The following is a 27,710-nucleotide window of genomic DNA, read 5'->3' as shown; positions in this document are numbered from 1 at the left end:
CCAACATCCCCCACCAGAGCCCTGTCCCCTCTCAGCACTGTCACCTCACCACACCGCCCCATCACCCCAGAGCCGCGACACCCCAACCAGGAGCCCCGACACCCCAGAGCCCCATCACCCCACTCCAGAGCTGTAACGACGGCAGGCGCCGGGCGCAGCCCAGGATTGGGGTGCTACTCCCCGTGCCAGGGAATCACTGCCAGCCCCAGGGCAGGGCAGCTCCGCTGGGGCTCAGTCCCCCTCCGTCCCCCCAGCACCCTACAAAGTCCCGTCCCCCATCCTGGAGGCTTGGGTGAAGCTGCTCTCCTGCAGCCCCCAATGCAGCCCCCACATGGGGAGTTTTGGGGTGTCAGTCACTGGACAGCGGTCATTAAGGGAGCAGGATTTGACCTGTGTGTCCTCAGAGGGGAAAATCCCCTCCCGTGGGTGCCCGGGTGGCGAGGGGAGCGAGGGACAGGAGGGGACCAGAGACCCTCCTGCTGCTGGGCGGGATGCGGGAGGGGGTGCAGGAGGGGATGTGGGGGGCGTACAGGGATGTAGACGGGGTGCGGGGATGCAGGAGGGATGTAAGAGGGTATGCAGGGATGAGGAGGGGGTGCAGGAATGTAAACAAGATCCAGGGATGCAGGAGGGGGCAACGGGGATGAGGAGGAGCTCTGAGAGGCGCGCAGGAGAGGAGTTTTTAAGTCAGGGGGTGCAGGGAGGATTTAGGGGAATGCAGGAGGGGTGCAGGGAGGATTTAGGAGGGATTCAGGGGTGCAGGGAAGGTGCAGGAAGGGTACAGGCAATTGCAGGGATAAGATGGGCGGTGTGGGAGTTGCAGGGATGACGCAGGGGTACAGGTGGGGTGCAGGAGGATTCGGGGGGGGTGCAGGGGGGGGTTTAGGGGAGATACCGGAAGGGTACAGAGCGCCGCAATGCCGCAGGGGTGGGTTCAGGGGCGGTGGGAAGTGCAGGGAGGACGCCGGGAGTGGAGGGGAGATTGAGGGGTGAGGCAGGAGGGGTGTGGGGTGCTGCAAGGGTGCAGGGACGGGCTGGGGGGGTGTGGGAGGTGCGGGGAGGACGCGGGGGGGGTGCAGGGGGGCTCAGGCGGTGCAGCGGGAGCTCAGCAGTGGAGTGGGGGCTCAGGGGGTGCAGCAGAGGTACGGGGGGGCTCAGGGGGTGCAGTAGAGGTATGGGGGGGGCTCAGGAGGTGCAGGGCAGTGCAGGTGGTGCGGGAGGGGGGCTCAGGCCGTGCAGGAGACGTACGGGAGGGGGCTCGGGGGATGCGGAAGCTCAGGCGTTGCAAAGGGAGCTCAGGCGGTGCTCGGGGGGGGCTCGGGAAGGCGGAGCTGCCGCAGAGGCGCCCCCCGGTACCTGCGGGCCCCGCGCTGCAGCGCCCGGAGCATGGCGGGGGGGGCGGGGCTGCCGCTGCCCGGGACCGCCCCCTCCCCGGCCAGTCCCGCCCCCTTCCGAGCCCCGCCCCCCGAACCCGGTCCCGCCCCACCCATTTCCGAGCCCCGCCCCCGATTCGCCTCAGCCCGGGTCGGTCAGAGCAGTTTATTGTCTCGCAGCAGCCGCGCCCCCGCCCGGGCAGCGCGGGGAGGGGGGTCCCCATCTCCCCCAGCCCCACATCCCCCCCCCAGCTCCGAGCCCCCCATCCTGGGGTCCCCTCCAGCAGTGGGGAAGGAGTCGGGGACCCTGCCTGCAGCTCCTTGGGGCGGGAGGGCAACAGCCGGGGGACCCCAGGAAAGGGACGTGGGGGACCCCATCTCCCTCCCCGCGGCTCGGAGCCCCCCCGGTCCCATCCTGTCCCCGGGGCAGGAGGCGACAGCCAAGAGGGGCACGACGGGGAGGGGGGGACCCCAACTGCCCCCCAGCTCAGAGCCCCCCCGGTCCCAGCCAGCAGCGCGCAGGGCGGTGGGAGCCCTTCCAGCAGCTCTGCGGGGAGCGGGAAGGGGCGAGGGGCAGGGGACCCCGGGGGGGCAGCACGGGGAGGGGGCACCCCGGCTCCCCCAGCCGCCTCGACCCCTCAGCTCAGAGCCCCCCACCCGGGGGTCCCATCCAGCAGCAGGGGAGGAGGTGGGGGCCTTGTTCACAGCGCCCTGGGCTGGGGGTGGGCGAGGGGCAACGGCCAGCGGAGCGCAAACCACCCCGCGGGCAACCACGGGGAGGGGGATCCCATCTCTGCCCCCATCCCAGCTCCGAACCCCCACCCTGCAGTCCCCATCCTGCACCCACCGCACCACACCGCAGCCCCCCAACGCCGAGGGTCCCCACCAGCATCACGACACTGCGCTCCAGCCTCCGCGGCGCAGGGCGTCCCCACTCTGCCTCTCAGGGACAGGGGGGGCTCATGCTGGCGTGGGGGGCACCGTCCTTGCAGCTAACGAACCGCTGTGCCCCCAAAAAGTCTTTGCAAGAGGAAAGGCTGGGGGGGTTGTAACAGCCGGGGAAGGGGCGAGAGTCTCAGTGTGTCCAGAGGATTCAGAGGAAGGGGTTGAGCCCCCCCGGAGCGGCCGGCGGGGCCGGGGGTCCGCTCAGCGGCAGTAACGGCTGCGGCAAAGAGTGGGGGAGTTCGGGGAAGGTGCCAGCCTGGGGGAAGGCACTGGCAGAGGCGGGCAGGGCGGCTGCGGCGGCGGGGACGCTGCTGAGGGGCATCGGCAGGGACGCGCTGTAGGTCATGGAGTTGGCGGGGAGACCCGAAGGGAGGCTGGGAACCGGCGAGCTGGTCCGCATCTGGTTGAGCGTCGGCTTGGGCTGCTCGGTGAGGCTGAAGGGGTTGGTGGGGGACGGCGTGCTCAGACCTGGCAAAGAGGATGGGACACATCAGGGAGACAGGCCATAGGATCATGGAATGGTTTGGGCTGGAAGGGACCTCCAAGCCCATCCGTCCCACCCCTGCTGTGGGCAGGGACACCTCCCACTGGATCAGGGGCTCTGAGCCCCATCCAACCTGGCCTGGAACTCCTCCAGGGATGGGGCACCACCGCTGCTCTGGGCAGCCTGGGCCAGGGCCTCCCTACCCTCACAGCAGAACATTCCTGCCTTGGATGTCATCTCAATCTCCCCTCTTTCAGCTGAAAACCATTCCCCCTTGTCCTGTTCCTGCACTCCCTTATCAAGAGCCCCTTTCCAGCTTTCCTGGAGGCCCTCTCAGTACTGGAATCTGCTCTAAAGTCTCTCTGGAGTCTTCTCCAGGCTGAACAGCCCTGTCCCCCCCAAGCCCCGCTCTGCCCTGCCAGAGATGCTCCCAGCCGCCAGCCAGCACCTACCCGAGAGAAAGGGGTTTCGCGTCTTGGAGGCGGGTGCAGGCGCGACCAGGGAGTCCAGGTTGACCAGGGAGGAGGCGGCGGGGCCAAGGAAAGCCTCAGGGGTTTTACAGTCCTTGCGTTCCTTGCCGGATTCGGGCAGGGATTCGGCCAGGTTGGTGAGGTCGAAGCTCTTCGCCCCATCCTGCCTGGCGCTGGGGAACAGGTCATCGAAGGGGTCCGGCTCTGGGGTGGGAAGGAGATGAGCTGTGTGACTCGGCATCCCCGCGTCATTTACGGTTGGCCTCGATGGTCTCAAAGGCATTTTCCAACCAAAGGGATCTATGGTCACTGCACGGGTGGTTGATGGCATGTCGCACCCACAGCTCGACACGGTGGGGCACGGTGCGCCCACGCCAACCACCGTGCAGCGGAGATGCGGATGCACGCAGACACCAGAGCTGCCCCCTCGGCCAAAGGGCAGCTCAAGCCCACGACGTGCATGGCTACAGGTTGGGGCAAGCGTTGGCCACAGCCCAGCTCGGACAGCCCCGGCACTGCCTCCCCCCAGCGGGCAGGGACTGTCCCGGTGCCCTCCTGCCCCTCTGGCCCCCACCCGGCTCTTACCGACAGGGCTGTTGGACTTGGCGGAGGAGGGCGGCTGCGAGGGGTCCTGCTCCGGTGGCTCAGCGGGTTCGGGTGGCTTTGCAAATGGGTCGAAAGCATCCCCCCCTGGAGCTGGGGGGAAGAGGTGAGACTCAAGGAGGGGAGCAAGCGGGGAGGTGAGAGGCGGCGGATGCACGCGCAGGAGAGAGGCAGGGGCTGCTGCCTGCAGGGAGACAGAGAGGAGGGCGTGCGGCGAGCGGACGTGGGGCTGGGGCTCGGGGGGCTGAGATGAGCCAGACCAGCACAGGGGACTCCAACCCAGGCTGCCCCCACATCCCTTCCCACCCCCGGTGGGGCAGGCGGAGGGGATGGAGCGTTCCCATGGACCTAACAGCCATCACCAGCCCCCGGGCCAGATTCTGCTCTCCTCCCCAGGGACTAAAGCACACACAGGACCTCCAAGGGGCCAGAGGAAGCACCAAGGAGGAACTGAGAGCAGTGCTGAGCTCTGAAACACGGGCTGCTCCATCAACCGCTTCGCAGCACGACACCTGCGAGCAGCAACCGTCCCGTCCTGGCAGGGCACGTGGGGCTGGTGAGGGGACACCCCGCAGCTGGCGCAGCACGCTGCCTGCTGTCCAATCCCACAGGAGGGCTCCATTAACTGTGCCGTGTTAATTAAAGCAGCTTACTCTGTGCAGAGATAAAGCCTAGAAGTTCCTTGGAGCCTTCAAGACAGCAAGGGGCAAGTGAAGGAGGACAGAAGAGCGGGGAGGGCGTGTTTGCAGAGCTGGCTGGGAGAGGAAGGTGGGGGGCACCCAGGATGCCCGCTCACGGGAGGGCAGCGATGGCCAAAGCTGCCTGCAGCACCCGGCAAAGCCAAAACACCGCAGGAGCCTCTTACCGGGGTGAGGAGGTGGCTCAGCCACAGCAGCCCAAGGGTCGGCGGCTGGTGTAGAACCAGGGACCTGCGGTGGGGGCGACGCCGCCGTCGCCCAAGGGTCCACAGGAGGGAATCCAGAAGACACGGTCGCCTTCCCCCAAGGGTCGGAGGCTGCCGCGGTGCTGGGTGCAAAATCCCAGGGCCCGCTGGTGCTTTGCTGGGACGAGGCGCTCGCCTGGGAGAGGGGCTCCCCGCTGGCAGCCGGGACTGGGACCCAGGGGTCGGGCGCGCCGGCCCAGGCAGAGGCGGCTGGCTCCGCTTTGGGCTTCATGTCTGAAAGAAGAAGAGAAGCGGTGGGAGATGGGAATGGTGTGGAGGGAGCGGAGCAGCAGGGACGCGCCCAGTGGAACACAGCTGCCGGCAGCGCTGGGTGCGCAATGGACTGGGTGGCAGAGGGAGAAGCAAGAGGTCATTGCTGTTGAGCTCCTGGGGACTGGGGAGGGACAGAGGCGGGGGAAGCGGTTTCTGCCACTGTCCCAAGCTTTGGCAGCCCACGAGTTGCCCTCACCTGGCATCTCCCATGGGTCGGCAGCCGCGTGGCTGGAGGGGGCTGGCGCCGGCCCAAATATATCCGCCAGCTCCAGGATGGAAGACTGCGAAGAGAAAGGGAATAAAGAAGTAAGGGAGGCCCAGGGCAGACGTGTGGGTTCCATCCAGTCCCCCAGTGCTGTACCTGGCTTTTCTTCATCTTCTCTTCCTCCTCCTCCTCCTCGCCGCCCTGGGCAGGCTCCTCCGCTCTCTGCAGCAGGGAGCTCTCCCCTTGCCAAGCCCTCACCTCCTGTGGGGACAAGGGACGGGGTCAGCTCAGCCGCCCCGCAGGCAGCGCCTTCTCCAGGAGACAGAGCCAGGACAGGAGCTGCCACCGCATCCCCGAAAGGTCCCAGCGTCCGAGCAGACGGCTCCTCCGGGGCTGAGCCCACCGGGAGAGCGCTCAGCAGACAGACCCAGCGCAGCGGAAGCAAAGCGGGCGCCAGAGCAAGGCAGCATTTCGGGCTCCGGCGCCCCAGAGAGAAGCCCAAGAGCAAGGAGAGAGGAGCGCCTGGGGCTGCGGGGCGCGGGTACCTTCTCGTGCTCCTCTTTGCTCAGCGCGAGCGCGAGCTGCAATTGCCTTTCTTCATCTGTACTGGAAATTGGAGGAAGTGGCTTCTGCCAACAGAGGAAATTGGTGACATTTCAGCTTGCCCTGAGCTCTCGGGGCTGCTCGGAGGTCCCCATCCTCACCATCACCTCTCCTGCGGGCCCTGGCCTGCACGGCACCTCTGTGCCCACCCGGACGGCTTTGACCCCCAGCCCGGCGCCCCCACACTCTCAAACTGGCTCCCGCTCAGGCTCCCCTGTGGCCACTGCCCAACTCCTTCCCCTCGCCCATCACCTGCTGCTCCGTCTACGCTGGGATGACCCTAAATCAGGCAGCCGGGATCTCCCCCAGGAGCGGTTTGGGGATTCGGTGCAGTCGGTGGGGGAGAGGGGATGGATTAGGTGTCCCCTCTTGCCAGCAGCCGGCTGAGGAGGAGGATTTGTGACACCAACCGGCCTGGATTCAGGGATCCTGCCCAGCCCCGCTCTGCTGGGGGAGAAGCACCCAGACCTGAGGCAGATTTTGGGCAGCGACTGTCCCCGTTCGGCCACGGGAGCGCTGATCGCCTCCCCGTGACGCTCATCCAGCAGCGTGGGAGCAGTCGGGGTGGGAACGGGGACCCCGGTGGGGGTGTGCACGCCTGTACCGGTGTGTGCGAGTGTGCACGTGTGTGCACAGCCCAGATGGACTCCAACAGACAGCTGGACTGCATGATCTTGGAGGTCTTTTCCAGCCTTAATGATTCCACGATTCTATGAGGAGGCAAAGCTTTCAAGAGCGTGTTCCGACAGCACTCCTCGCAGCAGAGTGTGGAAGCTATAAATACTCCAATTCCAGGACAAAAATAGGGATACACGCTCTGCTCTGTCTGCAGAAGAGCCTCCATCGGGCAGGGAAGATGGGCAGCAGCAAGCGCTGACTCCAAAGCATGTTCCCCCGCTCCAGCAGGACCGAGCTCACGGCGCCTGGTGCCTGGGGGATGGACGCCCCCGGCCCCTCGGTCACCACGTCCCTCTGACTTTGTGTGCCCGGCCGTACCCCTGCGCTCCACACGGGCCGTACCGCCCGGCAGCAACCTCAGCCAGTGCACAAATAAGTGGAAAAGGGGCACTGCCAGCAGACAGGGGAGGGGGCAGCCCTGGGGGAGGGTTCCTGGCTGAAGGCAGCAGCTCACTCACTGCCTGCATCCTTGCCGGGCTGCTCTGGGTGCTGTTTTCCAGTGCTCCTTCCAGCCTGGTTTGAAGGGACCAGCCAGTGGGAGGGAGCCCCCAGCCCCACGGAGCCCCCAGCCTGGTGCACAGCCCCGGGGACGCTGCTGGCCACCCCCCCACACACACAAAACACAGCTCTGGGCGAGGCATCACCTCCTAAAACTTCTGTGCGAAGGCAAGAGAAACGAGGGAGCTCAGACCAGAAGCCCTCAGTGGAAGAAGGCAGCCGGGTTTGGGGGGGTCGGGGTGAATCCAGAAGCCCCCTCAAGTTCACCCGGGGATCTGGGAGGCTGCACGGGGCTCAGCCTGGTGCTGTCCCCATCGGTACGAGGACGGGGAGCAGGGACAGCCCATGCCTCCACCTGCCTGGTGGTGATTTTGGATGCCAGGCACAGCAGGCAGCCTGGTTGCAGGTGCAGACACCGGCCTCAGGTAGCCCCCAAAATCCTCCCTCCTCACAGAGAAATGACCCCTGATGCCCACAGGCAAGGCACAGGGCAGGAAGATGCACTCCGGCCTGGGTAGATCCACCCTACCTTCTCCGCCTCCTCCCGACTCATGGCCAGCGCGAGCTGCAGCTGCAGCTCCTCCTCGCCCGTCGTCTGGGGCCTCGCTTGCTCCAGGTCGGAGGCGAAGCGTGGGGATGAGGACGATGCTGGGAGATGAAAGAGGAAAAGCAGAACAAGCAACATCAGAAGGGGGGTATTTGGGGAGCACATCAGCAGCCTCCCACAGCCCCCCCATCCCAACACTCGTAGCTCCGTGGCGTGCCTTCCCCAAGGGATGCAGCCCCAGATTCGAGCTCCTCACTATGAACAAGCCATGGGTTTAGGGCTGGAGGGACCTCCAGCTGCCACCACTATTGGGGTTCACCACTGGCCCAGCCAAACCTCTGCCCACGGTGCAGGACAGAGCCAGGCTTCACCACCAGTGCCCCCAGAGCTGGAGGGTGGCGATGGGCACCAGGAAAGAGCAAACCAAGTACAACCCCGCTGCGAGCCCAGGCGAGCCGCCAGCCACACTCACAGTTAAAGGACGAGGGTGAACCCCGTGTCCGGCCGTAGTCGTCACCATAGGGCGATGCGCGGCGGCCGTAGGAGACCTGGTGGCTGCCGCTGCCCATGCCCTCGAGGGCCATGCGCTCCTTGGTCTGCAGCGCGTGCGCCCGCTCCTGCTTCAGCCGCTCCTCGTCCTTCAGCAGCGCCATCACCTGCTTCACCTTCTCTCGGATGTTGATGCCCTGGTCCTTGCCGTCACGGTCCACGTACTGGAAGTCCTTCAGCGTCTGGATGGTGTAGAGGTTCTCGCGGCACTGGTGGGTCACCTTCTCGGAGCCGGTTTTGATGAGGTAGTCCAGGAGGGTGAGGGCTTTGTAGACGTGACGCCAGTTCTTGCCGCTGTCATTCAGCCGCCGCCAGATCATACCCATGACCTCGGCGAAGGCCACCGTGTTGAAGGTGAGGTCGGCGATCTCTGACATCAGGGAGCTTGGGGGTCCCCATGGATCATTGGAGGTGGCCTCCCGCACCTTGATCTCTGCCTCCGAGTAGTTGTGCACAATGTTTTTCACCTGCCGGCGCAGCGCCGAGGTCGTCATGGCTGTGCGGTGCCGGAGACCCACCGGCGGTGGTCAGGAACGGTGGAGAAGGGACGGGTGCTCAGGGCCACGGCCTCACCAGTGCCTGCAGCAGGGAACGGGGACACAGAGACCTCAGAATCACCCCAGCCACCGAGACCCATCCCCGGACCCCTCAGCTGGCACCCAGGACATTGTCAAGGTGGAAGCGCCCATTGTCGGGGCATCGGGTGCAGACACCGGGCTGGCACTGCACAGGATGCAGGATGCTCAAGGGAAAAAAAAAACCACATAGCAAGCCAAAACCCAGCACTGCGGAGCCGCCAAGAGATCTGGCTCCAGATTCAGGAGCATTTGGTGAAAATTTTACCCTACAGTTCTGCTTCTAAAAGTAACCACCTGAAAATGGCAGCTCCCTCCTCCAGATCCCAGCTGTCTCAGCCCCGCTGTCCCAGCAACGCCGGCTTCAGGGTCCGCAGCCCTCGCACCAGCCGGGGCTCCGCTGTACCCGAGAGGCGCTGTCTGCAGCCCTTTGCAGCCCCGCTCGCCGCGGCCATCGCCCCGGCCATCGGCCCAAGGCTCTCTGTGCTGCAAGGATGTGTCGTGCAAAACCCAAACCCTGCCGTGAGTCAGAGCCTGCCGTGCTTTACCGGCGCTGGCAGCAGCTCGGGTGGGTTTTCGCAGCAAACTCGATCGTTTTGCTCCCACGAGAGGCTGCGGGTATGGAAGCGTGTGCTGATGTGGGGTTGTGAATTTGAGGTGCTCTCCTCCAGCGCCAGGTCAGTAAGCAGGATGGATAATGCATTCCCTCTCTCCAAACCCCCAGAGCTGCCTGAGCCCCCTCTGTGCCCAGATGCAGATCCAGGGCTGCCCTGGAACCTCCCTGGAGAGCAGTGCTCATCCTCAGGATGCGCTGCACCCACTGGGGATACAAAATCCCATGGGTCACTGCGGACCCATCTTCCCCTGAGCCCATCGCAACTCCATCCCCTGCTCCGGGCTGGTCTTCGTCCTCCCCTTCTCCTTGCATGGCAAGAAGCCACCGTTTACCCTCATTTTCTCAGAGGGCTGAGCAAAGCCTGGAGCTGCTCCGTGCTCAGCACGGCTGCACTGCAGGGCCAGAGAACCGCGCTGCTCCCAGAGCTCCCACTGCAGCTGCAACAAACCTCACTGGTGGTTCACCCCATCCGATAACGCTCGCAGGGAGGAAAAAATCTCCCCACGGCAGCAGCGCCTGCAGACAGCGATTACTTGTTTCCATCCCACCACCCACCTCGGGGTGCCGGTGCCTCCCTGGGCTGCAGCCCTCTCCCAGCCGGGGATGCTGACGTGCCAAGCAGCCACGCACAGCGCCCACCGCGCTCCCACGCAACCCGTGCGACCAGTCCAGCACCTCCTGCTCCCCCGGGCCGGCGCCCCACGGCTCCGCCAGCAACGTCCCTGTGAGTCAGAGCGGAGCCTGGCACCGCCACGCTCGCGGGTGGATGGAGTTTCTCTCGAGACGCTTTCCCGTATCGATTCCCTTTCGCAATGCAGCCGTTTGCTGCGGCCTTTGGATCCCGCTGGGAGAACCTGGCGCAGGAACGCCTTCGGGACAAGGGCAGCGACGCAGCAAAGTCCTCCAGGACTTGGCTCCATACTCGGTTTTCCACCAACACCCAAACCGGAGATAAAAGTCGCGTTTTCCAAAGGTGCCACCGGCCCGGCAAACATTGGCAAACACTGGCAAACGTTGGCAAACACCGGCAAATACCAGCGCTCCTTCTCCAGGGCAGGATGGTCCCTCCTGCCTCCAACAGCTCAGGACACACCGCAGGTCCAGCGGGATGGGCTCCAGCATGGCTCATCCCAGCCAGAGACCCAATTCCAGCTGGACTTCACCCACCATGAGATGGCCTGGGAAGGCTGGTGGGAAGAGATGGGAGGCAGGGGCTGGGGTGAGACGAGCGTGGCCCTGCCTGGAGCGCTGCCAGCGGTGTTCGAGGCAGCGGGGTTAATCGAACACAATATTCTTCCCCCCCCCTCCGCTTCGGAATATAAAGGCAGTGAAACAGAAGCTGTGCGGGGAGATAAGGCGGCAGCACCCGGCAGCTCATATGGAATTACTGCAGTGACCTTGAGCGAGAGGCTGTCAGGTGGGAGAAGGACACGGGGTGCGGGGACAGTCCCCATCGTCCCCGTGGGAACCGCGGAGGGGATGCAGGGGGGAAGGCGGAATAACCTGGAGAGGGAGCAGGAGGGGATGGGGAGGAAGGAGGAGAGGGGAGAGGGGCCAGACGAGAGGAGGGGGAGGCGGAGGGGATTAAAGCCCGGCTCCATCCATCCCTAATGAGGTGCAGGGCCGGGAGGAGCAGCGCCGTGGGGGGAGAACGCGGAAAAGGAGGCTCCTAGCAGGGAACGAGAGGCTCCCGGCAGGGAAAAGGCTCCCGGCAGAGCGCTCGGCTCCGCACCCGCACCGCACAGCCCCGAGCCCGGGAGGCGCCCACCGGAGCCCCGCATCCCCCAGCCTCCAGAACCTTCTTCTTCCTCCCGTCCCCCCCCCCCCCCCCCCGCAGCCCCCCTCACCTGCGCGGAGCGGGGCTGGAGCGGGGCTGGATGCTGCCGAGCGCCGAGTTGCCGGGCTGGCTGGGCAGGTCCCGGCGGCTCAGCCGGGCTTTAACCCCTTCGGAACAGCAAGCAGGAGCGCTCCGTTCCCCCCCGGGCCCCCCTCCTCGTCGTCGTCCCGCGGTCCCGGCGCGGGGATGCTGCGCGGAGCCCCTGCCCCGCCGCATGCGGGAGGCGGGGATGCTGCGCGGGGATGCTGCGCCGCTCCGAGCCTGCCCCCCGCTGGCAGCCGCCCAGCAGCCGCGCTGCCCGCCGCGCTTCGGCATTTTCCCCTCCTCGCTTTATTATTTTCCCCTCCTCCTTCCCTCCCCTCGTTATTTTTAGACAGAAATCCGCTTTTTTTCCCAGGCTGGGGCAGCGGCTCCGGGGATGCCGACCCTCCCTGGTACCCGAGGCCGCGACGGATGCGATTTGGGTGCGTTAACCTTCTTTTTTTTGTGTGCTGGGATCTAAATGGAGCGGATTCCTGCCCTGCTCCGAGCGGCTCCCGGGGCCTGGCTGCGGGAGAGAGGGAGGCATCAGATGACATGACAAAATAAGTCATGTCTCTCGATCATCTCGATGCCACCCCCTCCCTCCCGGCCTCTGCCTTCCATTTTCATCGCTGACAGCCCTTCAAGTATTAGGGATATATATAATCTTTTTAATATCACTGACATTTTCCATAATGGAAAGAATCTCTTGTGTGCTGAGACATTCGGGAGGGGGATCGCGCCTTCCTGCTGATGCTGAGAGGGAGAGCAGGCACTCATCTTGCCCCGGGCCCTGGTGCGGAAGGTCTGGTGCTGTCCTGCTTTGCGTCGCGAGGAGAAGGCAGTGGGGAGGGAAGCTTTGCAGATCTCCTCAGCCTGGCTTTCCCAACAGGCTCCGAATACACAGTCATCCCTCTCCCAGCTGCAGCTTGGGAGAAGAGCATCTCCAGCATCCAAACCATCCTCCAGGTCAACCTGGAAAACATCCCAGCTGGGGCAGTGGGGGGCATTCTTCTTGGCTGCTTAAGATCCCAGCCTTCCGCTGTTCCCAGTGCTCCCAGTTCACCCTTGTCAGACGGCCGAGGCAGCCGGGGCTTGCCCCTCTTTTCATAAAGAACCTCTCTGTGGGGACACAACACCCCAGCGCTGCGGGAGAGCTGTGCAAACGGGGGGGTTGCGAGGTGCCCCACCACCCAGCAGGGCTCCGACGCTGACCTCCCTCAGCCCTGGCACAAGCCGGCTACTCCCCCTGAACCCCTCTGCCATCGAGAAGCCTCTGGAAGTGCCATCACCTTCTGCTTGCAGCATTTTCCTGGAATCCCCCTCCCTGACCTGAAGTTATGGTGTCTTCAGGCCACGACTCACGTGATGGGGTTGTTATACAACTCCCAAGGCCAGGAAGGTCGCTTACCTCGGTTATTTAGCAAACACAACACAAATTATTAACAGCATTACAAATAGTGGCCGCGTTTTGGGGGGAGGAGAAGGAATCTCTCCTCTCCTGGCTGCTAGGACTTGGCATTCCAGGGACTGGAGCAGCCACGCGTCCTTCAGAGCGCAGGGCTGACCAGTCCCGAGGGGCTCTGCTTCTAAAGGCGCTCTGTGGAAGCCAGCTCCAATTCCACTGCAGTTCCAGTCAAGTAACTTCCACAAATCAATGCAAAAGGGAGGAAAAAAAAAAAAAGAAAGCAGCTGGCTTGGAGAAAGCTGCAGCAGACAGAGAGCAGAGCACTGCACTCGCTGGCCCAGCACATCCCTCCCCTGTGCTGCTGGTACCGTGGCCCTTCAGGGCACTCTTGAAGGATGGAAGAGGCACCGGCGATATTTATGACAAAAAAATTATTAATAGTGTTCACAGCTTTCAGGTTTGTTCTCCTTTGCAGAAAGCCTTGCGCCACCCTCCCGAGGGTACCAGGCCCCTCGTGGGGAAGGGGAGGGGAGGCCAGTGTAGGACACTGCCTCACAGGACCTGACTGATGGAATGGTTTGGGTTGAAAGGGACCTCACAGCCCATTCAGTCCCACCCCTGCCATGGGCAGGGACACCTCCCACTGGATCAGGGGCTCCGAGCCCCATCCAACCTGGCCTGGAACCCCTCCAGGGATGGGGCACCACCGCTGCTCTGGGCAACCTGGGCCAGGGCCTCTCCACCCGCACAGGAAAATATTTCTCCCCAAGATCTCATCTCAATCTCCTCTCCTTCAGCTTAAGATCTACCTATTCCCTTATTAACAAGTTTTCTTATGAGCAGGCGTACACATGGGCCTGGTTTCTAGAGGCTGGACTAGAGACACGGCTCTTAGGACCAGGCCTTGCCATTTGTAAGGTGAGGCTACAAATAACAGTATTCTTGCCTTTGAGACAATCACGTTGCCTCTGTAATGTGCAGACTCCCTCTCGTCTAGGAACAGATGGCTTGAGCTGCTTGAGTTGGGCAGATTCACAAGCTGATAATCATCTCCAGGGAGGCAGGAGCTATTGTCAGAGCCTGTGAGACACACCCCAACTTCAGGCCTTTTTCCTCCTCATTCTCCAAACGCTGCTGAAATTCTCACTCCAGGAATGCTGAGCAGAGAGATTCCCTTTGTGGGTCCGTGCCCACGAAGCCAGAAGAGGCTCCTGGCTTCCACAGAAGCCGAAGTGCTTCCCCACACCCTGCTAAGAGAAAGCATCATGAAACACGAGGGGTCTCACCTGGCCAGCACAAAAGTAGGCTGCGCTTTGCCGTGGTCCTGCCGGGAACCAAGGGAAGAATCTGTCCTCTCCTCAGAGACAGCGTGCGAGTTAAAATGAGAAAGCAAAGGAAAACAACCCTGCAGAAGGAACAGTTATTTCACACTACGTGCAGCTCTGCCAACGTAAAGGAGCACACGCCTGGGGCTCACACGCCTGGTGCAACCGTGCTGCGATGTAAGCATTTGTAAGGGCAACGCTCGGCGCAGTGTGCGTCTGCTGCCGCAGAACCCTGGAGGTATCGCAAACCTCAATTAATAACCTGCACCGATGCCATTTTTCCACAGGGCCAAAGCCTTCCCGGGAATGCTGTCCAGCCACTTTAGCAGGAAGACAGTACTTTACTGACACACGCCAAGCGCCTCTCGATGCCCGGTCAAGACCCTGCACCCAGCTCGCTCTGCCTCTGACACCGGCTCCAACCCTGCGGAGCGGGCGACGCTCCGGCCTGGGATGCCTCCACAAAAAGCTCTGTTCCGGCTGTGCTGCAAAAGGAAACCCAGACAGAAAGTGGCGATGAGCCCAGACACACATGCAGACCAGCAGAGACAGGAGGCTCTAACCCAGGGCCTTACCATGCTCAAAACATTTACAGCATGAATTTCACTCATTTTAATTCAACAGTGATTAGTGTCGGAGGGAAGCAAGTAAGAGCTGGCTCCAAATGGGGCATGGGTACCTTGAGCTGGAAGGAAAGAGATGGCAAGGTCAGCAAAAGAAACAAACTCATGGGTGCAAAAGCAGGCAGGGCGACACAGCCCTTGCGGTAGTCCCAAGAGGAGGCTGGACAAGCAGTCATGAATATAATCAGAAATAGGATGGATTTTTCTTAGTTACTATCCTGTGCTTGAGCTCACGAGTACAAGGGATGCTCTGCTTGCCCTCCTGTGAGCCAAGCAAGATCAAGAATGAAAGAACAAGACATATCTCATGTTGACTGGCGCTTTTAAATTCTTCTTCCTTAGCAGGAATGCCAGCATTTTCTACTCTTTAACGGTTTCTGAGGCTGTGATATTTCTTGCCTTGTCTCTTGTTGGCAACCGACTGTCTGCAGCACTAACAGATGAGCTAGCAACAGTCTCACATCCCAGCATGTCAGAAAAGAGGCAGCACAGTACTTGTAACCAGGGCATCACTTCAGAAAGAAAAATCTCCACTTGGTTGGTAAATATGGATATTTATTTATTTAAGTCTATTTCTAGTCACAAACGGTTTTACTCTCCCACTTCAGAGCACCTTTTTCCTCCAGATCCTCAAATAACGCAACCATTTTGCTCACCATTGAACCCAGCAGCCCATAAACCTGCGGCAGAAATTAACAGGAGAGAATTGCGGTGAAAACACATGAAGAAACTCTGATGACAAGCCCAACAGAGAGATGGTTTCTCACGCAGGAACACAGTAACGCGTGGGCACGCACACAACCACATAAAAGCTTAGCTCTAGTAATAACTTCTCTGGCTATGAAGTGTGTTTAACATTATCCGAGATACAATTAATTCTGCCAATCCCTCCTGGGTCTGCAAGCATGCTAAAGACATCCCAGATAGAAATCCCGCAAGTGGCTATGTGATGGCTGGATTGGTGTTAGCGGATCCCCGGCTGGAACAAAGGACATCTCACTTTGTATTTCACACTTATCTCGCTACACAATCATTTGCAAGTTTTCAGTTTAACAAAATGCTTCCTTCTCCACCCAAGCTTACAAGCAAAGAACAGAAACAAGAAGCAAAGTACAAGCTTTGGTCAAACTCACCTGAATATACAGTTTTTCCTGATATGATCTAAACAAAATTAGGTCCAGCTCCTCCCGAGGAGGTTCTTCTCCATCAGTAGTCACAGCTCCCATGGGCTCAGCTCCCTCTTTCACCTCCAGCAATGAAGTGGAAGATTTATGCTTTTTCTCATCTCTTATGTTTAATTTTCTGCCGTCTGGTCCTTCCTGTTCAGTGACAGACAAAAAGAGAAAGCGCCAGAGGTCAGAACACCTTTCAGAGTGCCGTAAGATGCATCTCCCAGCAGCAGCACCGCTGGGGTGGGAATCAGCCCAAATGCAGGCTCTGCCATCCTGTCCCCAGCGCTTAGGGTTCAACCGGCACCCCAACACTCACCTCTTTCTCTTTCCCTGCTGTCTTTGTTGTTCTTTTTTTGCCTTCTTTATCCTTACCAAGAAATGACCTTCTCCCTTCTCTCCTAGTAGTTATTCTGTCTTCCTTTCCTCCTTTTATAGTTTGCTTTACTTCCGCTACAAAAGAAAGAACTCCCGTTACCAAAAAGCACTGTTTTCCCATCCAGAAGGACAAGCCCACCGCACTCACACAGTGGAACTCTATTACTTGTGCAATGTATTTCCCTGTTTTATTAATCTGAGCTGCACCACACTGACAAACACCACCGTGAAGAGTCCTTTGTTTAAATAAGGAATTTAGGCGTCTCAGGCGTGTAACAGAACAAGCCTGTACAGCAGCTGTTAGGGAGACAAGGGTCGCTGGGTCAGTCCAAGTGAAAACCAGGACATCTACCTCAATTCATTTGTGTGGTGACATTAAACCACAGATTGCAGTTAGTACCAAACAATCTGCCCTTTTTTGCTGATGAAAGCTTTGAGGGGAAACTACTGAAATTGCCATTTCAGTTGAAATTCGGGATGTTTTCTGGTTTCCCACAGCCCACAGAACCTGGCTGCTGTGCTAAAATGACTCTTTACCTGCTTCCTCTGGAACGCCTCCTGCCCAGGTGTCCTTCTCAGGCAAGCCAAGCAGGGATCGCAGCCTCACGGAGTGACTCACCATGCCATCGATTGTCTCCCGCCACAACTGGAGACTGGGGAAAGGATCGGAGTCAGAAGGGAGACAAGAACAGCAACTGGTATCTCGTGTTACCCTGTACCCAGGAGCGAAGGCCCTTACAGCTGAGAGCTCCTCTGTCCAACTAAACCAAGAAAATTGCACCCACCATCTAAAAATCCATGCAGAGGGAAGGCAAATTGCTTCCCTCATGTTGGAATACTCTGAGGTCTCGATGTTTGTAAACTAATGAGCTCATATGGACCCATAAATATTACTTTTAAACTAGAACTGCTGCTCTCCAACATGACACACAGGCAAATCAGCATCAGCCTGCTCTCTGTGTTTAGCAAGAGCAACCTGCATCCTTCTAATTTAGAAGCAGCCAGAAGCTGTTGATGTGTTTACAGTCTGAGCAAAGATCAGAGACTGTATGAGGGAGGGTACTGTTATTTGAGTAAAAGCATACAGAAAATTAACCAAAAGTTTTGTAAACATAGACTAATCTTGCCAGAAATAATCTTGTAGACTCCCAAAATTACATTACTTTAATATTCTAAACCTAACTCCAGGAAAAAAAAAAAGGCATTTGGGTCCTAGACAGCTGCTACAATTAAGCTATAAAAAGCTGGAGTGTAAAGATGACTTCTAGACCTCATATAATTATTTGCACTCTGAATCACACTGCTTGCGACAGAGCTTGCTGAGGCTGTTGATCACACCATGCATTTACAAGCTTGATTTGGCAAAGGCAACGCACCAGGTTTGATGCAGAAGGTCTGTCTGGGTTGGCCTCTGTTCAACACACAGCTCCAGCATCGCCTTATTGAGCTGGGCCAGCGCTGCTTCGCGCTCCTCCTCCTTGGGGATCAACTTTATAGCCTGATAGGAGTGAAAACATAGCGTCCGTGAAAGCGCTTCTCAGTCTTCATTCCCAGTCATCTAGACCCTGAGCTCAATGGAGCTCACCACCATCTCTCTTCCTGGGTGCCAGTCTGAAACCGGGTTGCACCGGGCGCCTGCGCTCCCAGACATGGCTGGGAGTTGGCCAAGGTGTACACGAGATCTGGGAAGCAATCTCAGGCTCCCCAGTTAAGATTCCTAGTGAGCCCCTTTGCAACTTCACAGGTGGTGTTAGTCCCTGTGCTGGAGAACAGGGATTCTAGCAAGTGAGAAGGCCCTGAAGTAAAGATACTTATAAAAAGAGAACAATACAGAAAAAATGCTCTGACAGAATGCAAACCACTCCTGCTTTAATCTAGGGAGGCCTGTGCTTTAGCCACAGCCTGTCATGGTGCTCTGATGAATACGAAGGGCTCTCCAAGGAGAGGAGCCCTTGGGGAAGCCACAGGAGGCTGTAGGCTCAGCCTGCCCCCCCGCATTCATTGTGGGATGACAGACAGCTAATGGGGGAAGAGCTTAAAATAGCCATTCTATTGTGTGGTTCTCTTTTCTTCTTCACACAACAGCCCTCAAAGACTCTCTTGGGAAGCTCTTTACAAGAGCACTGAGGGTGTGGTCAGCAGAGCTGCAGTGCATTTCTGCGACTCACGTCATAAATCACCTCTAAGTCACAGCCCGCTGGAAGCAGACCTTTGGGTGGGCTCACGCTGGGGCAGACCAGGTGGTTTGTAGGGATATGAAAATGCCATCAGCTTGTCCCAGCTCCAGAAGGAACGGGGGCCACCACCTGAGCAAAGTCCTCGAAGGAGAAGTTCCATCCTGAGGGAGCTGGTCCTTTCTCCTTCACGTTTGTCATTTGACCCGGAGCCTCCTCAAGCGTGTTCTTCCCACCTGGGACCTCTGTGGTGCTGTTCCCAGGAGGGAGAGCCTCTGAGGAACGCTCCTGGTACTGCACGTCCTCTGCAGCCTTCTCCTGGCCCGAGGGCACTTTCTCCTCAAAGGCTGAGAAAACAGTCTTGTGCTTTCTCCACAGTTCATGCAGCTGCTGTACCACTCGATGCTGATAATGCAACTGTGATAAAGGGGAGAAGGTAAATAGTGAAATGAGCCGGGCCTTTCCTCTACAAACCTAATTGTTAAAGCCACCACGGCAGACTACACCAGCCTCCAGAGACCCAGGCATGCACCAGCCCCAGCGATCTTCCCTTCCTGCTACTAACAGTTGTGTAGCCCATCGATTAGCAAACGTCACCTCGGGATTCCTCCAGTGGAACAACTCTTCCTCTGTGATATAGGAGTCCACAGGAGATGGGGTGCGCACTGGGGTACAAATCTTTTCGCCTCTAGCAGCAGCTTCTCGAGCAGCCAGGTCATTCTGAGGCACAAGAACACATGTCAGTCCCCGTTCTATATACAGACATGCAAACAAATTCACACCCACATCATGACTAACCGCATGTACAGGTTATATAGGGCTGCAAGGACAAGAATAACTGCAAACCCCGCTAAACAGAGTGACACAACAGCTTTTCAAATAAATCCTACGACTCGACAGGACGAGGGTTGGGGTTGTTCAGCCCAGAGAAGAGAAGGCTCCAGGAAGACCTTAGAGCAGCTTCCAGTACTGAAAGGGGCGCCAGGAAAGGGCTCTTAATCAGGGAGTGCAGGAACAGGATGAGGGAGGATGGCTTTAAACTGGAAGGGAGAAAATTTAGATTAGATATCAGGAAGAAATTCTTCACAATGAGGGTGGGGAGGCACTGTTCCAGCCTGCCCAGAGCAGTTGTGGCTGCCCCATCCCTAGAAGTGTTCATGGTGAGGCTGGATGAGGCCTCGAGCCCCCTGATCCAGTGGGGGGTGTCCCTGCCCATGGCAGGGGGTAGAACTGGATGGGCTTTGAGGTCCCTTCCAGCCCAACTCATTCTACGATTCCATGAAATCCTCCCCCAAACTATACTTTTCAAAGTGTAATTTTCAATTTATACCTTAATTGATATCATACATAGTCCCATCCTGACTAAGCAATTAATGAAATTAATTCTTTAAAGGACCAGCGTGAACAATTCAGGAGACACAATTAATAGCATTACAATCAACTGCAGAGTTCTTTCATTTTAGTTAGCAAACCTGCTCAAGAATGTACAGCTGTCCTGTAAAAAAATAATCACCTTGCTCTCAGCACTAATTACACAGCAATAAAAATATCATGTCATCCACTCCCACCACTGCCCTCTCTTCGCTTATTAAGTTCAAAGCTCACAGTTACCCAGTTACATGCTTGGTTACCTGCAGTTGCTCTCTGAGGTCAGCCAGTTTATCCTCATACACAGCAATTCCCCAGAGGGTCACCTGCAGCAGAGCTCCTCCCAGTAAGAGAGGATGCGTCCTGAATTCCCAGGACTCGCTGAAAATACCTGTGCCCTCAGACTTGAAAAGAAAGAAAAACTTCCTAGTTTCTCCAGGCAAAATTACACCTGAAATAAGAAAGAAAATGCATCAGTCTGCAAGAAGCCACCTGGTCAACTCGACCCTTCGCCAATCCTCTCGCACTGAGCGTCCTTATCTCTGTATGAGACTCTAAGACATTAGGAAGAAATTCTTCATGAGGAAGGTGGGGAGGCCCTGGCCCAGGTTGCCCAGAGCAGCAGTGGCTGTCCCATCCCTGGAGGGGTTCCAGGCCAGGTTGGATGGGGCTCGGAGCCCCTGATCCAGTGGGAGGTGTCCCTGCCCGTGGTGGGGGTGGGGACTGGATGGGTTTGGAGGTTCCTTCCAGCCCAACCATTCTATGATTCTATAATCTTAGCTGGTTATCATGTTTCATCCAGCTATTTTCTCCTTCCAGATTTCCTCCCAGTCACCATGTTGCTGCACTGGTGTTACTTTCACTGCATGCTCCTTTTACAGAGAGCTCAGTATTCTCTTCCTAGCAGATTATGCCCAGTTTGCCATCAAAAAATGATTCACTTCTCAATATTCCACCCATTTACATCCAGAGTAGGAGCAATCTCCTTTCCTTTAAGTCCCACAAAAGGAATCTGCCTCATACACCTCTTCTGGTGTGAGTCAGCTCTGACGCCCAGGGTGGCTTCCTAAGGACAATCACCCATCAGGCTTGCTCTGCCACTAGTCAGAGTCAGCACCTCAGAAAACTCTGGAAGACGTGCTCTCTGGTCTATGTAGAAAGGTCTTTGAGACCAGCAGCTCTCATACCTGGTCTGGTATCAAAGTAAAAACACGGCAAACTCTTCCCCTTGGTTTCTCCTGAGGGAATCTGCTGCGGAAGCCTCATCCAGCTATACCAGATGGCAGTTGTGCCATTGTTGCTCACCGTCAGAGAGCTTTCAGCTTTCTCTCCAGCCAAACTCTCAAAGGTGAGCCGGGCAGCAATGCCAATTTCATCCTGCGAGGAAGATTAACAGAAAAAAAAAATAACAATTTCTCCTCCATTTGACAGGATTTCAAAGAATCATGGAATGGTTTATGTTGGAACAGACCTCAAAGATCATCCAGTTCCAACCCCTCTGCAACGGGCAGGGACACCTCTCACTAGATCTTGTCTGAAGTCATATCACAAATAAAGGGTTAAGCTTTGGTAAGGGAACTTGCAAGGCACATCCATTATCCACAGAGCACCTGGAAATCGGAGCTTCACACTACGGAGAGAGCAACCCCTTCTGCTTCCAGATGTCTCCAGAGCAAACACAGGGATGCTCTCTTATGCTCGGAATAAATCCCCCATTCTCTGGCCTGAGAGTGACTTTGTCCAGCTGTGGCTTGGGCACTCAAGCAGGCTGAGCTGGAGTGAACAATATAAAGCACACTATTACCCTGCAAGGAGTGGTGTAGTCAATCCAACGAGCAGGCTGGCCACAGAAATCCAAAGCCGGACCCCGTGTTGCTTCTGAAATCACATCAGGGTAGTCCTCTAGGTGGGAACTGCTGAAGAAAACAAAAGCCAGCATTTTCACAGAGAGAAATTCACTTCCAGAGAGAGGGGAGAACCAGAAATGATTTACAAGACCTTATACGAAATAACCCCAGCTATTGCTTTTCCACAGTCATCTCCTTAGGGACAGAGCCCTGCAGATGTGGCAAACCGCAGCGAGCTCCTTGTCACCATCAAGGACAGCCAGACCACTAACGAATAACATCTGCCTAACGAAGGCTGAGGGTACCTGACAGAATAAGGAGGGGGAGCCCTTGGGTTGTGACCGTTAGAGGTGGATGGGACAGGGAAAAAGGGCAAAGTCATGATGGAAGTGGAAGGCTGGAAAAAAGACAACTAGATGGAGGTAACTTAGAGCAGAATTCCCACCCTGCCCAATGTAAACTCCGGAGCCACATAGAGGGAAGACTGCAGGAAGGGCCTCAAATAAACGTTTCTCTGATTCTTGCTCCTTAGGTACATAGGAGCCGCTCAATTCCTAAATCTGGTGATTATAATATTAGAACATGCCTTTAATTGTGCCTCCTCTCCGTTCTAGATAAGAATAGCTAAGGACACCCTTACAAGCTGACAGTGGATACCCAAAATTCTTTATTTCTGCCACAAAGTAAAACTTACAGGGTCTCAGACTCCTCAGAAGTGGTGGAGTGTGAGGAAGGCTCTGTTGTAACGGATGTGAAAGGCCGCCCTTCACCAATCACCTCCAGTCCATCCAGGTCCTGGATGCACAGAAAAATGTCCAACTCACGATTTCTCTTTTTACAGAGAAAAGAAGTTAAAATACTACACAAAAGCAGCAACTGAATCCAGTGAAGTGAAGGTCAGGTATTGTGCTCCTGCGATGGTTTCTAAAGGCATCCAATGAACGGAGGAAGAAACTGATTCTGGGATACTGATGACCGTGTTCCCCGCTACAAATGGTACACGCATGGGAAAAGTCTCCTTCACACACATTTCTCATCCCCAGAGCCAGGTTTCAGAAAGAAAAAGGTGAAGATTGTGCAGTTTTTAAGAGGGGCTACATATGTTCAGGAGATTATTTCAGATGTGTGTCTTCCACGTGGGGAGAAGCATCTTCCTTCTGCCCCGAGGAACTAAATCAAAGTCCTACATGAGTGTCTGGCAAGGGTGTTTGTCGCCTAGGTCTTGGCAACTCCACGCTGCTGGTTTGGGGTCCTATTGCCTATGACCACTCCATGCAACATGTGAGGAGGCCAGACCACTCTTGCATGGCTGTGGCCCTTTGGAAATGCGGGAACTTCCAAGATAAGTACTGCATGGCTAAATTTTAGATTCCTAAAGCTTTTTTAGATTCCTAAAGCTTTTTCAGATCCAGTTCTTAGCAATTTTATGTTACTTTACAGCATCCTCACTCCTCTAGTCTTACCGGCTTATGAAAATCTAGCTCCTCTAGGACAGATTTTAGTTCCTGCCATCGATGTTTCAGGAAAAGACTCTTGTCCCAGGTTAGACGGAACGGGATCTTCTCTGGAGTCTTCAGACCTGTGGAAATAACCACACAAGAGCTCACTGTCTACATACCCACAGGCCTATTAACTTCACTCTCTGCCAGACTTTGGTCTCATGGTGTTTTAAAGAGGAGGCCCAACAGATAATGGGAAATGGCTTGTGCTTCAGCTGTTGGAAGGGACAACTGTGGTGTGAGCCTGCACACCCACAGAATTCCCTCCTGTTCCCTCCACACTTCTACCCCATCTCTGTGACGCTCCCCTACCCATTTCCTTCCGAACAGTGTGAGGTTTCCCCACATGCATAATTGGCTCTGGGTGGCCACGCTCCCTCTGAGTCAGCGTCAGCGTCAGGCCCGTGAGTTCATCTCCAATACGGTCGGGCAGGCTCCAGAACTCGCTTCCTCTTCGGTAGCCCTAGGGTGGAAAACAAAGCTCCCACTGACACTTTCAGAGGTGCGTAGCTGCCTGCTGTTTCCACAAGGACTAGCAGCTAAAAAGAAAGGGTCTAACTCTGCTTAGACAGGTATTTTAAAAGTCTATCAATTATCACTTTCTGCAGAGCAAGCATTGAGGCTTCTGTCAAAGACAAAAGAAGACTTTCTTCTACCTAGTGCTACACGAAGGTTGAATGGTATTAAAATAACGACTCACATAAATGCAAATTCCTTGATACTGCTATAAATGTAAAACTATCATTTTAAGATAGGATACTCCCACAAACCTCCTGACTTATCCATACCCCTTTCTCTACAGCAGTCACTAAAATCCAAGCCTGAAGCTAACAGACCTTTCTGTCCCTGGAATAGCAATTGCAGCACATCCCCACGCCACGTCCCAGTGCATGACAGTCATCAAGAAATGGCGTTTGCTCATTAGCAAGGAGCCAAAGCACACCATCACTTTCCTAATTAGCATGGATAATGCAGTCCATGGTTTTATTTTTAATGTCACTGAAAGCTCTGCTTGCACACAAGGCTGAAGGACTCAAGTGACTTTGATAAATATTTAATGACAGGTCTTCAACAATGTCACTCGTAACACCAGTGTCTTGGCTCTTTCACAAGAACAGAGCAATCAGGGTGCAGAGGAATTGGAGCACTCACCTTTCCAGGGAGCAGGGCGGGGAGAATCCGGTCAACGAGGTCACGCTCTTCCTGGATTTGCCTGTACTCCTCTGAGATGCTCATCAGCAATTCATTCTCTGGCCTCTGAAGAATTTCTGTAAAGAAGGAATGTCAAATCACTGGAGCTGCACTTCCAAGCACACCCTTCACCACTACTGTTCAGGTGTAACCCCCTTACACTGTCCCCCATCAAATCCACCCTTCTTCCTGCAGCCAGGACCACCAGCTCAGCTCCCCACAGCACTCGCGGCCACTGGCACGTGGGGAGCTCTCAGAACACGGAAGCAGACTCCAACGGCAACAGGATTCACCTCGTCTGGTTGTGGGCATCAATTTATTGTGGTGCCATCCAACTCCCGCATCTGCACACAGAATTTCACAGAACAAGGCCTCAGTTTTCCTCACCTCCAAGATATTTCTCCTGCTTTTTCCTGATTGCCATATTATGTTGCCAGTTCTGCAGAGCTCTGTTTTCTGCTGGTGGGATCTGATGAACCTTTTTCTTCTTGTCCCCTCCATGTTCCTCTTTTAAAGCTGGTGCAGCAATATCTGGATGAGAAACCTCAATAAAACCTGCTAGCTGAAGAGAGGAAACACTAAATTAACAATGAGAATGGGAGGAGAAAAGAATTTTTCAGAGTGACAATGATTTCACCTCATCGCTCTGAGAGGAACAAAACCAGGGCACTAGGAACACACTCAAAAACAACGGAAGGATCTGAGTAATCAGACTCAAGTGATGGCATTGCTGCAACATCAGCTTTGCCCTTGCGAGCCTGATGCCATCAGCAGAAGCACATATGGAAGAGGAGGTCTTTAACTCTTCCTCCATGACCTCATCCTGTAAACTGGACATCAAAACCTGCTCGTGCAGTTTCTCTGAAGGTGAGCCCTCCCCGCAGAGTACAAGAAGGCTGGGAAAACCACACCTCAGGCCTCACCTCTTCCTGATAGGTGCCGAAAAGCACAAAGAGCTACTGCTCTCCACCACTAGACAAGTGCCACACAGCAGCATTTTCCTAACTTTGCAAACCAACCTGAGTGTTTCCTCTGGCCAAGGCTTCCATCTTGAACTCCTGAAGACTTCCCAAGATGTGATGGGGGAGAATCTCTTCACAGTCATCACCAAACAGTCCTTGTCCTACAAGACACACGCAGAAAAAGTGACCCCAGAACCAGGTCACTAAAGCTAGGCTTAACAAAACCAAAACCTGGAGATATGATGTCTAACCCTACCAGAAAAAGTCAGTGGTTCCCTGGGTGGTTTTGGGAGAGCAGGATATGCCACAAGATGTTCCCCCTTCTTTGTCTCTTTGGGTCGGTATTTTCGAACAAAGTATTTCCTCTTAACTGGAATTCCCTCAGCATCAGGGGGAGGGTGTGGTGTGTGGAGCTGCAGAAAATAAACAGTGACAGAGCAGTGAGGTCCATACTGACTCACCTTCGCTCCTTTTGATCCCTCTAGGACAGAGGAGTCCTATCAGCACATCCCCAAAGAAGGACATTACCCAACTGCAGAGATACCCCACCCTCACACATTGTATCAGACCATAAGCTTGGAAATGTAATTTTGTAAAGGCAGATGACTTATCCCTCCGTTTGAAAAGATTGTGTAAGAATTAATAACCCTGTACTTTTAGCAACCTCCCGGTGCTCTGACAAGTCATAAAAAGCAGGGCGGACAAAACAGAGTGAGAACTGAACTTGAGGAGTAGGGTTTGGTTGAATTAAACGGAAAGCACTCTAAGTGAAACACACAAAATGAGTGTTGGTTCTTAACAGCTGTTTCTGGCAGAGAAAATACGTACTTTCTCCAGGTCCTCCACCTTAATTGCAAGCGCTTGAATGTCATCTCCTTGCAGAACACATGGAACAGGCTCAAGCTCTTTCGAGACTGTTGAGAACAGGTCATGTGCCTCTTCCTTGTTTTCTGGAAAGAGATATCTTCTTCAACCTCCTGAGGAAACCCCATCCTCCCCTTCCAATCTCGTTATTCATTTCCAACCAAACTATGTTTTGGGTTGATTTTTCTAAGGCTGCACAGAACAGTTAAATTCAGCATCTCTTATAATTGGAAAAATCAAACTCTTAGACGCTACAAGGACCAAAGCGGGCCACCAGGATTCAATTGCCTCGTGCTTTACTCTAGAAGAGAGCCAACAGGTGAGATAAACACAGCCTGTGCCTCCCACAGGTGAAAGAACAAACTCCTTTCTCCAGCTGCAAGCACCCAGCTCCCCTACATGGTGTCCCCAAGAACAGCTCCGGCAGCAAACCACAGCCTTTTCAGCCACTCCTACTGCACAAGAGCTCTGCGATAGCTGGGCCACAGCTGAGGGGATCCCACCAGGGACTGCGTCTGTCTCCTCAACCACCAACTCCCCAGAGCTTAAATTGGCTCCGTGACACACGGAGGGCTTTCTAGGCTAAAATATATATATAAGACCAATAAAGAGGAGGACGAGTGCATGGGGAAGGGGCTCTTAAAGGCGGCACCAATGGACAGGACCATTAACGGCAGCACCTACCCATGGGGCTGTTAACAGGGGCGCTCATGGAAGGGGCTGTGAGCAGCAGCACCCACGGACAGAGCCGGTAACGGGGGAGCCCCGCGGACGGGGCCGGTAACGGGGGAGCCCCCGCGGACGGGGCCGGTAACGGGGGAGCCCCCGCGGACGGGGCCGGTAACGGGGGAGCCCCCGCGGACGGGGCCCAGGCACAGCAGGGCCCCAGGCCGAGCCAGCAGGCCCCGTTCCGGGCCGCCCCGGGCCGTACCGAGCGGGTAAACAGTCCGGTGCTCCCGGCGGGCCGGGCCAGGCCTCCCTCCGCCGCGCGCCATAGCGGGCGCCATGGCAGCACCACCGAGACGCGGCGCAGAGCGGCTGCCCAGAGCGGCCGCATCTCTATGGTGCGGCGGGAGGGGCATGAGGGGCGTCCGCAGCACCCCCAGCGCCCCCTGCCGCCCCGGCGGCGCCTCGGGAGTCACTGAAGCGTTCGGCGATGCTCGAGTGCAGCCCCGGGCACCTCCTCCGCGCGTCTTTGAACCCCTCCAGGGTGGAGCCCCGGCCCTGCCCTGCGCAGCCTCTCACAGGGCTTCACTTATTCATAGAATCATGGATGGTTTGGGCTGGAAGGACCTCACGGCCCATCCAGTCCCACCCCCGCCCCGGGCAGGGACACCTCCCACTGGATCAGGGGCTCCAAACCCCATCCAACCTGTTCTTGATCGTCCAGCATCCACAGCTTCCCTGGACAACCCATTGCAGTGTCTCATCACCCTCATCGTGAAGAATTTCCTCTTTCTATGAAGGATTTTTTTCCTGCTATCCAGTTTAAATCTTCCCTGGCACAACTTGAGGCCATTTCCTCTCGTTCCACCACTTGTTCCTTAGTTGAACCCAGCACCTCCTCCCCACACGCTCCTTTCCGGAGCTGCAGAGAGCGATGAGGGCTCCCCTCGGCCTCCTCTTCTCCAGGCTAAACCCCCCAGGTCCTTCACTGCTCCCACAACCCCTGTTCTCCAGCC

The 27,710-nt window shown here is 56.6% G+C and overlaps 3 protein-coding genes and 1 long non-coding RNA gene across 12 annotated transcripts; 2 read left to right on the top strand and 2 right to left on the bottom strand.

Moving 5' to 3' along the window:
* Positions 1–1,653: 1,653 nt before the first annotated feature.
* Positions 1,654–11,478, bottom strand: EPN3 (epsin 3). 3 transcript variants are annotated; one of them, XM_054083451.1, is made up of 10 exons: positions 11,210–11,478; positions 8,095–8,750; positions 7,605–7,723; positions 5,842–5,925; positions 5,453–5,557; positions 5,288–5,372; positions 4,741–5,052; positions 3,858–3,968; positions 3,255–3,476; positions 1,654–2,786 (listed from the first exon to the last, which is right to left on the bottom strand). In XM_054083451.1, the coding sequence occupies exons 2-10, from the start codon at positions 8,663–8,665 to the stop codon at positions 2,467–2,469; spliced, it is 1,929 nt and encodes a 642-aa protein (XP_053939426.1). In that variant the 5' UTR covers positions 8,666–8,750; positions 11,210–11,478; the 3' UTR covers positions 1,654–2,466. The 3 variants fall into 3 exon arrangements, with proteins under 3 accessions (XP_053939426.1, XP_053939427.1, XP_053939428.1); XM_054083452.1 differs by lacking the exon at positions 11,210–11,478 and adding an exon at positions 10,038–10,166; XM_054083453.1 differs by lacking the exon at positions 5,842–5,925.
* LOC128854023 (uncharacterized) lies at positions 9,966–14,350 on the top strand. The gene is made up of 3 exons (XM_054083650.1): positions 9,966–10,779; positions 11,597–11,663; positions 14,241–14,350. The coding sequence occupies exons 1-3, from the start codon at positions 9,966–9,968 to the stop codon at positions 14,299–14,301; spliced, it is 942 nt and encodes a 313-aa protein (XP_053939625.1). The 3' UTR covers positions 14,302–14,350.
* On the bottom strand, positions 14,267–27,701 carry MYCBPAP (MYCBP associated protein). 7 transcript variants are annotated; one of them, XM_054083448.1, is made up of 21 exons: positions 26,960–27,701; positions 25,993–26,114; positions 25,421–25,577; positions 25,222–25,325; positions 24,590–24,764; positions 24,164–24,279; positions 23,324–23,474; positions 22,976–23,091; positions 22,207–22,307; positions 21,470–21,581; positions 21,137–21,199; positions 20,853–21,042; positions 19,929–20,116; positions 18,895–19,017; positions 18,430–18,714; positions 17,500–17,621; positions 16,661–16,776; positions 16,065–16,198; positions 15,710–15,895; positions 14,529–14,638; positions 14,267–14,438 (listed from the first exon to the last, which is right to left on the bottom strand). In XM_054083448.1, exons 1-20 carry the CDS (start codon positions 27,108–27,110, stop codon positions 14,561–14,563), a joined length of 2,790 nt encoding a protein of 929 aa, XP_053939423.1. In that variant the 5' UTR covers positions 27,111–27,701; the 3' UTR covers positions 14,267–14,438; positions 14,529–14,560. The 7 variants fall into 7 exon arrangements, 6 of the variants coding, with proteins under 6 accessions (XP_053939423.1, XP_053939422.1, XP_053939421.1 ...); XR_008452862.1 differs by having other exon boundaries at positions 14,403–14,438; positions 14,529–15,256; positions 26,960–27,700; XM_054083447.1 differs by having other exon boundaries at positions 14,278–14,638.
* On the top strand, positions 21,134–24,090 carry LOC128853993 (uncharacterized). Its single transcript, XR_008452865.1, has 3 exons — positions 21,134–21,234; positions 22,354–22,578; positions 23,814–24,090. It is a non-coding gene; the product is annotated as an uncharacterized LOC128853993 (long non-coding RNA).
* Positions 27,702–27,710: the final 9 nt, after the last annotated feature.

This window comes from Cuculus canorus, chromosome 18 (genome assembly GCF_017976375.1).
Source record: "Cuculus canorus isolate bCucCan1 chromosome 18, bCucCan1.pri, whole genome shotgun sequence".
In the NCBI taxonomy this organism is placed as follows: domain Eukaryota; kingdom Metazoa; phylum Chordata; class Aves; order Cuculiformes; family Cuculidae; genus Cuculus; species Cuculus canorus.
This window is presented reverse-complemented; position numbering and strand designations above follow the sequence as displayed.